The 15,402-nt window shown below is 37.7% G+C and overlaps 2 protein-coding genes across 2 annotated transcripts; both read right to left on the bottom strand.

Annotated features, from left to right (window-relative positions):
• Window positions 1-3,895: 3,895 nt before the first annotated feature.
• Window positions 3,896-9,724, bottom strand: tra2a (transformer 2 alpha homolog). Its single transcript, XM_026299660.1, has 10 exons — window positions 9,566-9,724; window positions 7,950-8,083; window positions 7,634-7,799; window positions 7,095-7,148; window positions 5,925-6,113; window positions 5,292-5,407; window positions 5,236-5,240; window positions 4,920-5,040; window positions 4,768-4,838; window positions 3,896-4,564 (listed from the first exon to the last, which is right to left on the bottom strand). The coding sequence occupies exons 1-10, from the start codon at window positions 9,599-9,601 to the stop codon at window positions 4,554-4,556; spliced, it is 903 nt and encodes a 300-aa protein (XP_026155445.1). The 5' UTR covers window positions 9,602-9,724; the 3' UTR covers window positions 3,896-4,553.
• Window positions 9,725-10,820: 1,096 nt separating this feature from the next.
• Window positions 10,821-15,400, bottom strand: ccdc126 (coiled-coil domain containing 126). Its single transcript, XM_026299657.1, has 3 exons — window positions 14,860-15,400; window positions 12,243-12,927; window positions 10,821-12,064 (listed from the first exon to the last, which is right to left on the bottom strand). Exons 2-3 carry the CDS (start codon window positions 12,478-12,480, stop codon window positions 11,814-11,816), a joined length of 489 nt encoding a protein of 162 aa, XP_026155442.1. The 5' UTR covers window positions 12,481-12,927; window positions 14,860-15,400; the 3' UTR covers window positions 10,821-11,813.
• Window positions 15,401-15,402: the final 2 nt, after the last annotated feature.

Genomic DNA, 15,402 nt, shown 5'->3' on the forward strand with positions numbered 1-15,402 from the left:
TATCGCTGAGGAATGTACAGAAAGTCTCCCCGCCCCCAGCTTCAGGACTCCTCGCTATGGACAAATTCCATAGGGGCAAACTGACATAAAGTTTCAGACTAGACTGAAGACTCCCTATGTGGGAAGATTTCAAGCGGTGCATGTCAGTGCAGGACAAAATCGATCTGTTTAAACATAGTCTAGGCTATTTGAAGAGAGAGAGGGAGGGAGAGGAGAGGGGAGGATTGTTTAAGTAAAGCGCAGCTTATAGCCCAACTTTGAACTGTTGGCCTCACTCCAAGATATAGACAGTCTACGTCGCCAAGCGCAAGACTCTTTCACAAGCCCCTTTAGGCTACACTGAATCACGGGATTCTGTTTTCCGGTGAGATTGCTTTATTTCCTTTTTTTTCAAAATTTGCTATTAGGGGATTTAACTCTTTAACAATAGGTTTGTTTTCCTTTCACTTAAGTTGTAACCGTTGCATCCACTGGCTGACCGCTTTGGACAGAGTCAGGGCTCAGACACTCTGCTGAACAGCCATGTTGAAGAGACTCTAGAGCCTGAGACAATGTCCTTATCGATGATGCTGCTTCTTTTGCTCCACACATATGTTTTCTTTTCCAAGCTGTTGTTTTCATGTAGCCTCCAAGACAAAACAAAAAAAACGAGGATGTTTTTGTAACATTTTTTTTTTCCTCCACAGATTCTCCTGTGGTGTGACACCATTCATCTCATTAGAAAATGGCGGTTTGTTCTCCCCCCCACCACCATCACTACTACCCCTCTCTCATAACACATGCCAAGGGACGAGTCTTCTGAACAGTAAATAACGAGTTTATGCTTGTTGGTAACATATTAAATAGGAATAAATAATCCAGGTAATGTATTTTTTTTTTTTTTTTACCTATAGTGAAACTCCACATTTGCTTGTGTTCAAGCCACATATGCTCCCAAGCCCCCTAAAAAAGTCCAATCCTGGAAATCAGTATGAAAAGTTGGGTCAGTCTAGGTTAACGGGAATTGAAAGGATTGTTTCATCGATGAGATATTGTAAAGAAAATGATTAGTCCATGGTTTAGCTGGAAAGAAGTCCAGAGGCTATTAATGTCAGTCAAGCTGCAGGCGTATTGTGTTGTTATAGGCTACAAGATTCAAGTATTTTTGCAGTTTTTGAATGAAATACTTGTGTGATTGCAGGTCATTTGATTCAGTGCAGACTGAATTTGACAAGAAATAACTGGAGGTTCTTATTTGTTTCTATTTTTCACCAATCAACAGTAAATCTAGGGTTTGTTTTTTGTAATAAACAGCTGATGATTTATTTATTTTTTGTCATTTTTGTGATCTTAAGGTGATTGCACTTTTTACTGTTGTGGAGTATTTGACCAGATTAACACCACATGTTCATGCAGAATCTAAGTCTGACGAAAATGGCTGTGTTTCCCCAGTCACATAGATATTTTCAGACTTTGTCACACATTAGACTACATGACCATGTGTCCTCTATATGAAACTCCTGCCTGCTATTGTTTGCTGGTTTCAGCACCTTGATTCATTAGTTACTCAGTGTTTTGTGTTGAGAGAAATTACTTAATATCTCAGAAGCATAACCTGTTTCATCCTTTTCATTTTCTTCTTCAAAGAAAAGAAACACATTTAAAGTTTTGACACTTTTACATTAGATTGTGTTTACTGCAAAGTCAAGTGCATGATTTGTTTAATATGGTAAGGTGGAAAACTTTCTTCAAAATAAAGCTGTTATTTACTATTTGTTAAAATTGATCTAAAATAAAAGTGTTGGAGGTAATCACCTGTCAACTTGATGATTTTGGTAATTCATTTCTTAAAGTAATACAAATTATTAGCTATAGATTTAGCACAGTTTTTGAACCGCTAACCTTTTAAATTATGACAAACTTGTTTTTTCTGCTGTTTGTGGATTGTTGCTTGTATTAAATTCTAAGATGTATGTGTAGTCAAAACTTTAATCATTAGTTTCACACAATTTTTTAATTGATAATAAAATATTTTATTATCTTAAGACAAATGACCTACCAGCTAAAAAAGCAATAAAACATATTTGTGGCAAAATAAAAAAAACCTGTTTAATTGTTGAATTTGGGCAAATTTATTAAAGTATAAATTGATTAGCCTGTAAAAATGCAATTTTCAAAAAAAGAAAAAACATCTTAAATTCATCAGTAAGTTTACATAAACCTAAAGTGAAATGATCAAAAGGTTCAGGTGATGTTTGATTTGATCCTCTGTATTATCAACTCTGAGTGATAAAAGAGCTAACCAGCATGTTCTGATTAAAGAGCAAACAGTTGTTAATGGTTGTTATTCCAAGTGGACCCACATGTTTACTGCTCAGACACGGACAACTCTGTTGAGGAATTTAAGCCTACACCCCCCAGCAGTCATCCTGTTTTCAAACCATATAGAAGACATGCACACGCCTGTTAACTTTCAAACACCGTCCTGTAAGTTAGAGCTGTACCCTCCCAGTTTTTTCCCCCCATCCCAGATACATGCCAAAACTATAGGTTGCACATGGTGTTGACCTTGGGTGTGTTTGGTAAACTATTATAAAGCACTGATCTTTACATGAGATAAACTTTCTATATACTTGAGCCCAGGTTCTGTATGAGTTATCACTACATGGAATCCTAATATTATGAAACTACTTATTCTGTACCTTAACCATCAACCAATTGCCAGTTGACCAATGCCTTTGCACCCATGTCACTGTACAGTTTCAGAAAAATATAGTCATAGTCTCACATCTAATCATAAAATCAAGTGTATTATCTATATGTTCTTCAATCTGTGCACCTGCTCTATAAAATGAAAAGGCAGATCAGAGGACAGTTATTTTATTTTAGTGTACTTCTTCTTTGTACATATAGAGGATTGTGTAAGTGTGTATGGGTGTTAAAGATTAAACTTCACTTAATGTAAAGATCAAAGGTGAAAATGAGCACAAAAGGATGATATGTGACTATAGCTGAGTGTTGAATCTTTATTAGCAAAGACCTCATACTTTGACCCTTGTATCCTCACAGCTCCTGGTTACCTTGGAACTTTTTGAATTATCTTTGAGTCAGTGTGAATGAATGCATAGCTGAGGGGCCCCATGACATGTCAACACTGATTACTAACTCCATTTGAATGAAGTGCCTTATTGTTGGGGTTAAGGTCTACGGATAAAAGAGCCCTCCATTCATTTAGGTTTACTTTTGTGATTAACCAGTCAGTTTCAAGATCTTATTTGCCCCAGCTGTGTTCAATATCGAAACCTCTGTCTACCTCAGACAGAAAGTGATGAGACAATATGCAGAGTTAGGTTTTTGCAGGATAATCACTAGTAACAGCCTTGTTCTGTGACATTTTCATAATTGAAGGAATGTTTGCTTACAATATGAGGAAATATTCTAGTAACGTTTGTTTTTATTATGGACTGTGGAAATTTGTTTTGAATAAAGTACCTACACTTATGTATTTCATGACACTTATGTATTTCATGTAAATACAGTAGATGCTTATGAACAAACTAGTTACAATAATACTCTTAAGGTCTTTGTTTTTCTTAAAAGGGAATGCATTTTGTGCAAGGAAATCCTCCCAATAAAAACCCTGTAAAAGTCACTTTTTGCATGTTCATTGGTGTAGCGCTTATAACAGAAAACTGCACTTTGGGGGACTCTGCTATAGTTTCAAAGTGACTCCAAATCCACCAGTTTAAATATGTGTGAACATAAACTTATCATGCATAACTATTTGGCACTGGTCTTGCTCGTCTCCCAGCTTGTTTTCCCACCTCACCCACTCATCTTGCAGTATTAACTCCTACCTATACGATTAAATCTCAACCTCCAGTTTCATGAACAGTAAGTCAGAAAAACACCTGCAAACTTTTGTAGTTTTCATATATTTGTATTTCCATACAAAGAAACAACAATAAAAAATGTGATAAAACTCTCAGAAACTCAAATGATGATTTCCTTGACATAAAAAAAGTGAGTGTGAGCAGAGAATCAACCGCTGAGTATGTAGTAACAATTTAAACCCAATTTTACCTGCTACTTACCAGTAAATTCAGTGCTAGGTACCACACAAACCACATGTGCTACCTCTAAAGACCTGTAATGTTTTAGTATTACTTAATGCAGTTTGTAAAATTAAATGTCACCATTATTTGCTGAAAGCCTGTTTTCTGTTCTTATGACAAGGACAGTAAGAACAGAAATCAGTCCAATAAATCCCATTAATTGTTACTTAAAAAAAAACAACTTCCATTGCTGCAGGAAAGAATGAAAGGTTAAGGTAAGATGTATGTTTTAGACTAAAGCAACAATACTGCGGCTGAGTTCTTTGCTCACAGTCAACATGAATGCATCAAAAACATCTAGAACTTAAAGACCTCTATTGCATGTGAACAAGAACTATCTCAAATGTAATGTTATGTTGATACAGATGTGCTAGTTCAAAATGTTTACCACTGAAAAAAACCTTGACCAAACAAACACCATCACTTATTGGAGGGAAGCTGAAGGTTGAAAGAAGCAACTTAGTATCGTCCTGCAAAAACAAAACAGAAGATTGATATTGGTACAGGTGTAAATTAGTAAAACACTAATACAATTCATCTGCTTTAACCAGTGATTAAGGCACATTATGTTTAAATAGCCACCCTAACAACAGTCTGATTTCATGTCTGAAGATTATCCAATAGTTGCAGTTATCCAAGCGTTCTATTGTATGCATTTTCTCTTCACACTTACGTGGGCTGTAGGAGCGAGACCGCGAGCGAGACCTGTATCGACTGTAGTAGGGTGATGGAGAACGCCTGCGACTGTAAAGACAGAAAACTTTATATATTTCCTTTTGACGTAACAGTACAACACAGATATTGCATTCAAAAACGATTACTTACCTATATCTATAGTCATATTCATCATATCTGTCATAGCCACGGTCATAGTATGAGTCTCTCCCCCTCCTGCTGTTGCCCCCGCCACCGCCACCGCCGCCACCGCCACCCCCACCCCCCATTGCTGTTGAAATAACAAAAGCAAGGCCATTATTTCCAGGTGTCATCTCTTGTGAAACACAGCACCCTTTCAATGCTGATACAAACATATGTATAAACTCTTTGAAATCACAAATCAAAATGTGCTTCAAGAAAGTTCATGCAATTGGATACAACATCGATACGAAGTGAGCTCTGATAAAATACCACCTGAGTTCACTACTACTAATGTACATTTATGTGACATGCAAGACTTGACATCAGTGCTGATCTTACTGAGTTGGTCGCCCCATGTAGATTCCTGGTGTGGGTGTATGGGGACGTTTGGTAATAGAATAATCGACTCTGATGCGCCTGCCATCCAGTTCCATGCCATTGGCTCGCTCCATTGCCTAGGGAACGCAAGAGGGAGAACAGATGCTATTATCAGACTACTGTCAGGGCTTTGGTAAAAATTATTACATACACAAAGGCCAAAGTACATTACACACATTAACACCTTGCTATGGGATACAAAACTACAAGGTGAGGGAATCTGTGGCAAGGAAGACACCTAGTGGCACACACATGTAATTACACTTAAATCTAAAAAAAACTGGTGTTTTTATCCAAAGTGGAGGACTTAGATACTTTACATGTGAGTGTGCATGTACTGCAGCTATTAAAACAAAGTGCTCACCAATATATAGCTGGGGATGATAGGGCAACAATCAATCGTTGAAAGCTGTCTTGTCACTATATTGTATTTACTCTTGGTTGTCAAGACCCAAAGCCATGCCAAGGCTTATTCTATCCATTTAATCATGTAGTATTTTATCTTTGAGACCCCAGAAAAATACAACACATCAGAAGACGAAAATGTGTGTCAACATCATTGATCAATAAATACACCACAAATATCTCAATTACCTCTTTGGAATCTTCAAGTCTCTCAAAGTAAACGAAGGCAAAGCCACGGGAGCGACCTGTGCGCTGGTCGTACACTACATTAACCCCAGCCAGAGGACCATAGCGAGAAAACACCTCCCTCAAGTCACGCTCTGTGGTATACAGGCTCAAGCCAAACACTCCCAAACATGTACTCGGGTCAGGGTTTGCCTGGAAGGGTCAACACAAAGAGTCAGAGTTGATGGTGTGGCTCATTGCATCTACCCAACTAGTGTTTGGCACACCAAGTTCATTTTGCCAGATTTAGTTTGTACAACATGCTCCTTCATGCACATTGCAACATGTTACCTGTTTAATGCACTGAGGACATGGGCTGTAGATGTCTCTCTAGGTCTTTCCAAAACTCGAGCACAGAAAAAGTATCTAACATTTATTACTTTAAAACCTCCTTTAAACATTTGCTGGGGTAACAAACCCCCTCCCCCGTCAAGCACCTGTACCAGCCAACAGTAAGTTCTCTGTGGGTGAACTATGACAGCTTTAATAACCCCTTACAACTGCTTTCAAAAAGATGCCCCGGGGACACTTGTACATCCTGCAAAACCAGCTCATTCTCCTTCTGTGTACTTTAAAAAGCTCACTTTATTCTGTCAGCAGTCCATGTGATACAAACATTACTAAATTTGAACAAAAGTGTGGTCAAATATGGTGCTGCAAAAAATGTTTGTACATTTTGACATGTCATAAGAGGTATATATTTAGGATGTATACACATTTATCATATTATTTTGTCCATTCATATAAAACTAGTTATTGTGTTTATGAAACTGATAAAGGAGATGATATTGTATGTGAAAACTGCATACACATGATGCTATATAAATAATTCAAATACTATATTAGTGCAATATAATGAACATACATTTATTTATGTAATGGTAAGCTAATGCCATTTCGCATCAGTGTTGCAAAATAAACTTTAATTCAAAATCATGCCTACCTCATAATAGTGATATGCTGCATTATTTACAAACAGTCCTATTGTCTGAATATACAAAGTTGTATTTTATTTCCACTAGGTTACATTTACCACATTATCTATAATTAAGTACTACACTGGGAGCAGCACCTTTGACTAACAGATAAACATTACATTGCTCTTTCCCAAAATATGTCAGAAAGTCCACATACCCTAACATCAGCATCACCGCCATGACTGTATGCTTCTTTTGTGTAGTCATGGCTCTGTTGATATAATGAAAGGAGGGGAATGTTAATAAAAGGGGTTATTAAATGTCATGTCAAATGGTTTCCCACGGCATTAACCACAATCAAATTACATTCCTCATAAATAAAAAAATGACAAATTAGCTTGTACTCAGCTATGAACTATGTGTTAACAAAATCATATAATCTCTCTAAATATGTTTTTAATGATCAAAACCATCTAAAAACATTTCAAAAACTTTATTAAAAACTTTTGGATTATTAGCCAGATGATTGTGAAAGCATTTAAAAGGCCTAAAATCCAATTTTTTTCTACTTGATTGAAATCTTTTTTTTCACGTCCTCTTCCTAGAACATTTAAGCATAACTAATGCTGTACTCAACCTCTAAAGGGTATTCATACTGTATATACCTACATTTTAAATAATTACAGATTAGACATAGTATCTTTTAAATATCCTATAGCATTACTTTCCACTATATTCAGACTCCATCACACTTACCCTGCTGCCAGTGTGGCGGCGGCGGTTCGACATAGGGGAAGTGCTCTGGCTCCTCCTACGGCGGTATTCAGGGGTGTAGGAACGAGATCGGGACCTCCTCCGGTGGGAGTAGGACCGAGAGCGTGAATGGCTATAGCGGCGGTTTGAGTGCCGCCTAGAGCGAGATCTAAATGTCAGTAGAAAGAAATTCATTCAATTAAACAAATGAAAAAACATTATACATGACATTTAAATACAGAAAACATAAGAAAACGGAAACTTCACATAAAGCACGTGAGCAAAATCACAAGCTGATTACAAAATAGAAACTATATACCTGGATTTTGATCGAGACTGGGATCTGGACTCAGAGTGTTTGGAGACCCGTGATGGGCTCGGGGAGCCAGACCTGCTCTCCGACTTGACCCGAGTTGGACTTCCACGATCCGATTTAGATGGGGAGCGTGACCCCTATTGCCACAGCAGCATATTAAGAAATTTCTCATGGATAAATTCATTTATTTCTTTACACAGAAACACAATCTGGCACAGAGAAGTGAATGTAGTAGAGTATGTTGCACACATACAGTAGACGTGTCTAAAATGTACAGCTTATTTACTGTGGAGGAAAGGGTTAGTAATCTTATTTCAGTAAGTAAATCAGTGGTTTACAAGGTGGCATATTATTAAACATATATAATATATGTACATGACAGGTCTATTTCCATGTCCACCTGGGTCAACAAGGGAAAAAAATAAAACATGCATTTTTATACTACAGGATGAGAGCATGGTAAATAAAAAACATTTGTGACACAAACAATATATTTACTTAACCTAGGGACACAATCATTCTTCCAGATTCTTTACACGCTACTCCTTTCTCTCTCTTCATTCTTCTTTTTTCAGTTTTCTCATTTTCTGATTCCAGGTCTGTTTTTCCTCTCTTCACCCAAATTGATACCAGTTTCATTTTAGCCATTACATTGCAAGCGCTTCTATCTGACACCATTCTTCCGTCACATTTCCTCCCTTTCCACTTCTACGTTCTGCTCTGTACATGTTTTCATTAGCCTTCTTTTATCTTGAAAATTTTCTTCATCATTCTTGGATAAAACTCTTCAAATCCTTCACGATCAATAACCTTAATGAAAAAAGAACATTCAATAAAATTAAGATCATAGGTTTTAATAAAAATAGAAATCTTACAAAATCTGAAATAAAATGAAAAGGAAAACTGAATGCATTACAATTACACTGTTGCTGTTTTTAAATTTCAGAAATTAATGCAAATGATCATTACAAAACCCAGAGCTACAGGTAAAAAGCTTATATAAGAAACCATGTTGAAGACATATTTCAATTCGCTCATTTAAAACCTGAAAGCAGGGGAAGATACCGGCTTAGGTCTAATCCCACTAACTAATACAACGAAATACTAGAACAGGCAAAACATAAACTCGGGTGGAAATGATGGCTGCAGTGAGGTCCGCATTAAAGGTCATCATTAGGACGTCGCGGACAAACCGTGATTAATTTCACAAGCGAATAACTACGTGAGGGGCAATAAACTGAAGTGAAAGCACACAGACATTATCTGGGAACACCAATGTGTTTGTAACGTCAAGCTAGCGGCCATTAGCTTGGTAGCTAAGGTTACCGTTGGAAGCGCTGAAGCGGTCTTTGCTAACAGAGCGGTAACGTTAGCGTTACTTTGAATTACAATATCAACTCCAGGCTAATAAAGAGCACGTCACTCCCTCTGTAACGCTAGTCAACAAAGCATGTAGTTAGTTAACTTCGACGTTAAGCTGTTAATTTAGCAACAACTCAAACTGAAAGTAGCTAACGTTAGCTAACGTTTGTTAGTTGGGAACTCGCCTGGTGTTTTTTATTGGCAGCCACAAGGAGAAAAAGAAAAAAAGATGTATATAATTCGATATAACTACTTACCCGTCCATCATAGTTTCCATCCTCAATGTCACTCATTTTCAGTATATCTAATACAAACAGAAATAAGCTGCACTGTAGCTTTACACGCTTTAATTACGGCTGGTTATTAGCTGGAAGATGGCGCGGGAGGTGCGTGGTATGTTTGTGTACTGCAGAGTGTGGCGTCATTTCCGGTCTAGTCTTCCACGCCCCCTTCCACCAAAAATAAAACAAGTATAATAAAAAATAAATAAAAGTAAAATGGTTTTACAAAACATGCCGAAATCTTTCATAATGACCCGTACGTTCAGATATTTTGGCTAAACGTAGCGAATTCAGTCGTGCATTCAATATCTTCATTGTTTAAACTGCTCATCATGTAGATGTGCTCCACTGCAAAGTAACTATAACGGTCAGGTATACAGTTGTGTGCAAAAGTTTAAAATTACATATGAAAATAGACCAACAAAATCACAAATGGTTATACATTTTAATGCCGTATAGCGGTATGCATAGTATAGTAAGTCTATTCATAAAATACATTCACAACAAATGAAAACTGTTTACAAAAGCAATGATCGAGATATGTAAATTCTGTATTTTCACGGGGGTGGTCTTAAACTTTTGCACACGATTGTAGATGTCAAGTTAATGCATTAAAGTAGAAAACATATTAACAGTGGAGTCAGTACAACTGAAAATTCACCTTTATGTATTGACTACTACATCTACAGTACACCTTAAGACTCAAGCAGGTTGCCCTCTTTGAGGAACCACTGGTGGACTTTTTTGCATTGAAGCAAATAAATGTGCAGCGATTGTCTTGGGAGGCACATGCTGCAACTATGAACTTCTGAATGACTGTAAGCATATTTCTTTTTTTGTTGGATTTAGAAATAAAGTGAAAAATTTAATAATAAAATTGATTTTTAAATATTGAAATACTATTAGTAAAGCTGCAGACTGGCTTAATGACTTTTCTATTTTAGCATTATGATGCAAACTACATTTATGGTATCACTCATGCAAACTTAGCCAAACAACAGTTGAGGCATCCTGAACATACTGTTAAATTTGTAATAAGCAATATTTTGGAGAAAAGTAATCCAGCATTGTTGTGTTGATTCTCATATTTTCATATTTTATCTACAATAATTTGTCTCACACAACCTTAAAGTAATATTGAAAGTACTGCTTATCTTTGTGATAAAGTTGCCATGTTAAAGCACATCATGACAAGCAAATTAAAAACTTTTGTCCTCTGGGCAAGACAGGGTGAGGTTATTTTGGGTTTCTTGAAACCATATCATACAGGAAGAGTGGGCAAATTAATATTACAGAGCCAAAAAACATTTAACATCACAGCTTGAAGTGTCCAGTATTTTAAAGAATTTTTTATAGTCACAGTGCAACATGAACCCTGAACATGTGTAAGCAGTAGGTCAGTCATCTTAAAAGCACTACATGCCTATATACTGACCACACAGTACATTCAGTTTGTTCCACGTCTAAATTAAAACATTTGTCAACACTGGACAAGGGAAGCATTGAATTTCAATAGTACACATCCCATCATATTATACCTAAACTGCAAAAACTGCTAAAGCATTTGCAAATATATATTTATACTACCTTCAGATGAAGTGCTAATAACATTCTTTGGATCATCTCATACAGGTGAAATATAGCATTTAATTATCCTTGAAACACTATGTTATTACACTGTGTGCAAGCTAAAGGAATCTTCATCAGCTGAAAACTTAAATGAAATTATTCATAACATCATGACTGCATGTTTCATTCAACATTTCAATATGTGGAAGCAATATTGCCAATTTGTTTACAATGTAGAGGCACATTTTAAGCCATTTTTTATGATAAAGCGTATGAGATTCAGTTTCCATTTCACGAGTGCTTATACCTCTTTGTATTCGCTTAAATACTCATAGGATTCAATTACAGATTTTTTTAAAATAATGCTAAAATTTAAGCCAAATAAAATGAACATGTACAAAAATGCACTATACAGCCTTTGTAAAAAACAACAAAAAAAAAATTATAATAAATATCAGCATGTGGTAGGACAGAGCTTAAAAAAGTCCTCTGTTTTCTCTGAGTTGGCTGAACTTTTCTTTGCTGCATCCCACATTTTAATTTCCTGGATGTCCATATATCTTCCTATTGCTTTATATTTGCCAGATGTTCTTACATCATTGAGGCTGGATAAATGTGATGTGCTAAGAACCAAAATTCTATACATCTATTCAAACTATGCTCCTTGATGTGGTCGGGGCCTATTAGGGATGTGCGGATGAAGACGAGATGTCCCAATGTGACTGCCAGCTATCTCCTGCTTTGAGGCTTTCTGTAGGGCAGCCGGTGCAGAGTCAAGTACGCCCCCTGCTGTGTGGGAGGTGTTAGTGGAGGATGCATTGACCACCAATTCAATTTTCCCCTCCAGTTTGACCAGTCGTGTCAGAATGTCATCCAGCAAGACAGCTATAGTCCTCTTCAGATCAGCTGTGCATATGAGAGGGCAAGAGAAATAATATAAACAAATAAATAAAATCATAATAAATGAATACTTGAGTAGGCTTTGTCATAACTATGAAACACAGTCTAGAAGTAATTTTAGTTGCAAAAAAGACACTGGTAACCTTACATATGGCATAGCATTGTTTATTTATTAAATACTTACCATAACCAGCCATGGAGGTTCCCTGTGGCCCACCTGGTGCATTCTGGTTCTCCTCTGTAAGGACCCTGACGTATCGGCGGCTCAGTTCCAGGATCTGCTCACGTAGCTCAGCGCTGCTCTGATGGCGAGGCTGCTGCACAGTGTAGCGCAGCAACATTAGTCCCCATACCAGGCCAAATACCAGCAGCAGCACACTCAGCTTCTGGGACATGTTCCTCCGCAGGAGTACACCCAGCATGGTACTGGGCGTGATGAATAGGAGGGGAGCTAAAGGGGCCTGGCCTAACACAGATGGCCTTTGATGTGGAGATACCAATAATTTGAGTGTGTAAGAACTTCTGCAGGAAAATTCACTTTTCTGCTGTCCTTATCCACAAAGGTCAAAGTTAATACAATGAAGCATTCCTCAAGGTGATTTAGATTTATTGCCTCGCTGAAGTAAATTCCAGTAGAATATATGGTTTCCTAACACCCATGCACCCGAAGGAGTCTTTGGAACCACTACAACATCCCGTCCCTCCTAAGAAGTGACAAACTGTTGAGCAACAGCAGCTGCCAGGAAGCTGAACCAGAAGGATGCTGACACCCACAACCACCAGCAGTCAGGATTTTTTAGTTTCAAGATGTCTAACACCAAATCATCAATGTAGACTGGGCGTTCAGTCAGGTGTTCAGACATTGTTGACTATGTTAGAAAAATACAAGAGAGAAATAAAATGTACAATTAGCAACAAGAAATAAACATATTATTGTAAGTCTTTATAGATTGTTAGCAGAGATTATTTTAATTTTGTATGTTTCTATAATTTTTTATGTGCAGTAGTGCAATGTCAAAAAAAAAAAAAAAACATTCTATAATCCAAAAATAGCTTCAGGGCCATTTTTGAAGCCCTTTAACAATATTTCACATCTGGCTTTGTTTCCTGGGCATTTGGGTTTTAGTTCAGAAGGACAGAGGATTTCTGGCATGATAAATGCATAAAGATTTTCCAACACCTACACAACAAATCCCTGTATGTCCAGTTCCGACAACCCAGTTCAGATTTGGCAAGAAGCTGGTTGCTACATCAAAAGTGGACTCTTAAAATTACATTGTTATTGTTGAAGACAAATTTCTTTGGTGCTATGGCTCACGGTGAACAATAGCCCACTTATCAACAAATCAGTTTCAGCCTTCTTAGCCCAGAAACCTGATTACTGGTGTAGACCCATTTTTTCAGCTCCAAATAGGAGAGGCAACAACAGAAGTGTGAGGGGAATTTAACTCCTCCATGGTTATTGCGCACACAAACAACTTGGAAATGCACCATGGAAATGAAGGTGAAATTAGGCGATCACTTCTCAATTTTCACAAGTGTGTTCCCACGTTCATTCTCTGTGTTCTCTCTTGGGTGTGGGGGTGTTGCTTCCTAGTGAGGTCATAGAGGGGACAGTTACTAACTGAATAAATTATGAAAAGATTGGTAACAGAATCTGCTTAGTGATGGTTCCAGTCCATACAGACACTCAAAGAAGTCCTTCCTGTGACCCGGGCACCAGTATGTAACAGCATGCAAGATACAGGAAGGAAAGAGCAAGCAAGACTCCCAGACTTAAAAGAAAGTAAGTGTTTAAACTGCTCAGGACACAAAAACATCTTGACTGACAAATCATGCAAATGCAAGACACAACTGGAATGCTGCACAAGCCACCCCAGGTGTTACAATCTTCAGTCACTACAAGCTGAAAGGAGCTGAAAATTTAACATTTAACAGAAAACCAGAAGAACAAAACCAAGTACTGTATTATTTCAGGTTGGAGTAACTTGCTGTGGAAGACGCTGAGTTCATAGAGAATTTAAACACTGCCAATCCCACTACAGAAACTGATAAGCCTATGATATAGCAGTTGATAAACCACATTGATCTCATGGAATACGCCTGGTAACAATCAGCAGAGTTATTGTCTTCGCACACTGCCATGCCCGGCTATTCACCAGGCCTGGTCATTGTCCCATGGAAAGGCACAACATTTAGTCCACAGCTTCAGACAATGAATATTCTGCCTGTTTTAGAGGGCTGTTTAAATACAGTGCACCAGATGGGATGATTGACAGTGATAAGGCATACAGCATCGGACAAAATAACTAACCTAGTGGTTAAATATTTACTACAACAGATGTCACTTCAGAGTTAACAGCCAGTAGACTCAGCCACAGACTAAATAACCTGACCTGGAAAGCATCAACTGAACACTGAAATGCTTGTAACGTTACTGCTAAAGAGGAGAAGATCTATGCAGAAGATTAAAGGACATATGTTTGTTTATGGCTTAACACTGTTGCTGAACTTATGTTTAACATCAACCAATATGAAGTTAGCTAAACATTGCGGTTAGACCAAAGTATGTAAGCTAACAGTGAAAGATGACTGATTTCCTGTACTTATTGTTACAACTTTTTCACCTAATATTAATTTTAATTAACTGAAGCCACTGAAGCTCAGACGGACCCGGTTTTCTAACTCCACATTTCACGTTAGCTCGACACGTTAGCCTGATAATGCTCAAAACTGACCGTCAAAAAAGGCACAATGTTATCTACAAATGTTTCCAACCCAATTAAAAGCAGAATCTTTACCTCATTATGTTTGCCGAAGTGGTGTGGTGTGACTGAAAAGGAAAATACCGAGCTCCAGAGAAACGACTGTCAGCAGCAGCTGCTACCTCTGGCTGACACTGAATGATGCTTGTTGTTTGCCAATCATGGGCTGCTGCCGTCACTGCGGAAATATCACGAGCAAGCCGCTATCTCCGTTATAAAGTTTGCAGCGGAGCTTCACGCCAAGCTCTCATGCTCATGTCGGCTAGGTTCTCCGGGAACTTGGGAACAAGCATATCCTTGAAAGCAAAAGTCGGCAGCCCAAATTCCAAGCATGCAAAAACGCAGACTGTCATGGTTCCCCTGAACGTCTACTGCATGTGTCATTACCGTGGCATTATGGGAATGTAGTCCTACCGATTAACACCAGGAATGTGCCTGTAATTACTTTATATAATACTTTTTAGGGCTGACTGGATTTAATTACAACTACTGCGTTAAAATCAGCTCGTATATCGCTAGTGTAGTGTAGTTAGTTAGTACACTGTTCATGATATTAGCTAAGATACAAAGATGCTAACC

Source organism: Mastacembelus armatus, chromosome 11 (assembly GCF_900324485.2).
Source record: "Mastacembelus armatus chromosome 11, fMasArm1.2, whole genome shotgun sequence".
Classification (NCBI taxonomy): Eukaryota; Metazoa; Chordata; class Actinopteri; order Synbranchiformes; family Mastacembelidae; genus Mastacembelus; species Mastacembelus armatus.

Bases quoted from the DNA above. Each gene is read 5' to 3' on its own strand.
- tra2a (XM_026299660.1), bottom strand. From the start codon at position 9,601: ATGAGTGACATTGAGGATGGAAACTATGATGGACGG. The intron at 8,084-9,565 runs GTAAGTAGTTAT...CTGTGGCAATAG, and splicing joins ATGGAAACTATGATGGACGG to GGGTCACGCTCCCCATCTAA. The intron at 6,114-7,094 runs GTATGTGGACTT...TGACCCTTCCAG, and splicing joins GCGGTGATGCTGATGTTAGG to GCAAACCCTGACCCGAGTAC.
- ccdc126 (XM_026299657.1), bottom strand. From the start codon at position 12,480: ATGCTGGGTGTACTCCTGCGGAGGAACATGTCCCAGAAGCTGAGTGTG. The intron at 12,065-12,242 runs GTAAGTATTTAA...TCATATGCACAG, and splicing joins AACCTCCATGGCTGGTTATG to CTGATCTGAAGAGGACTATA.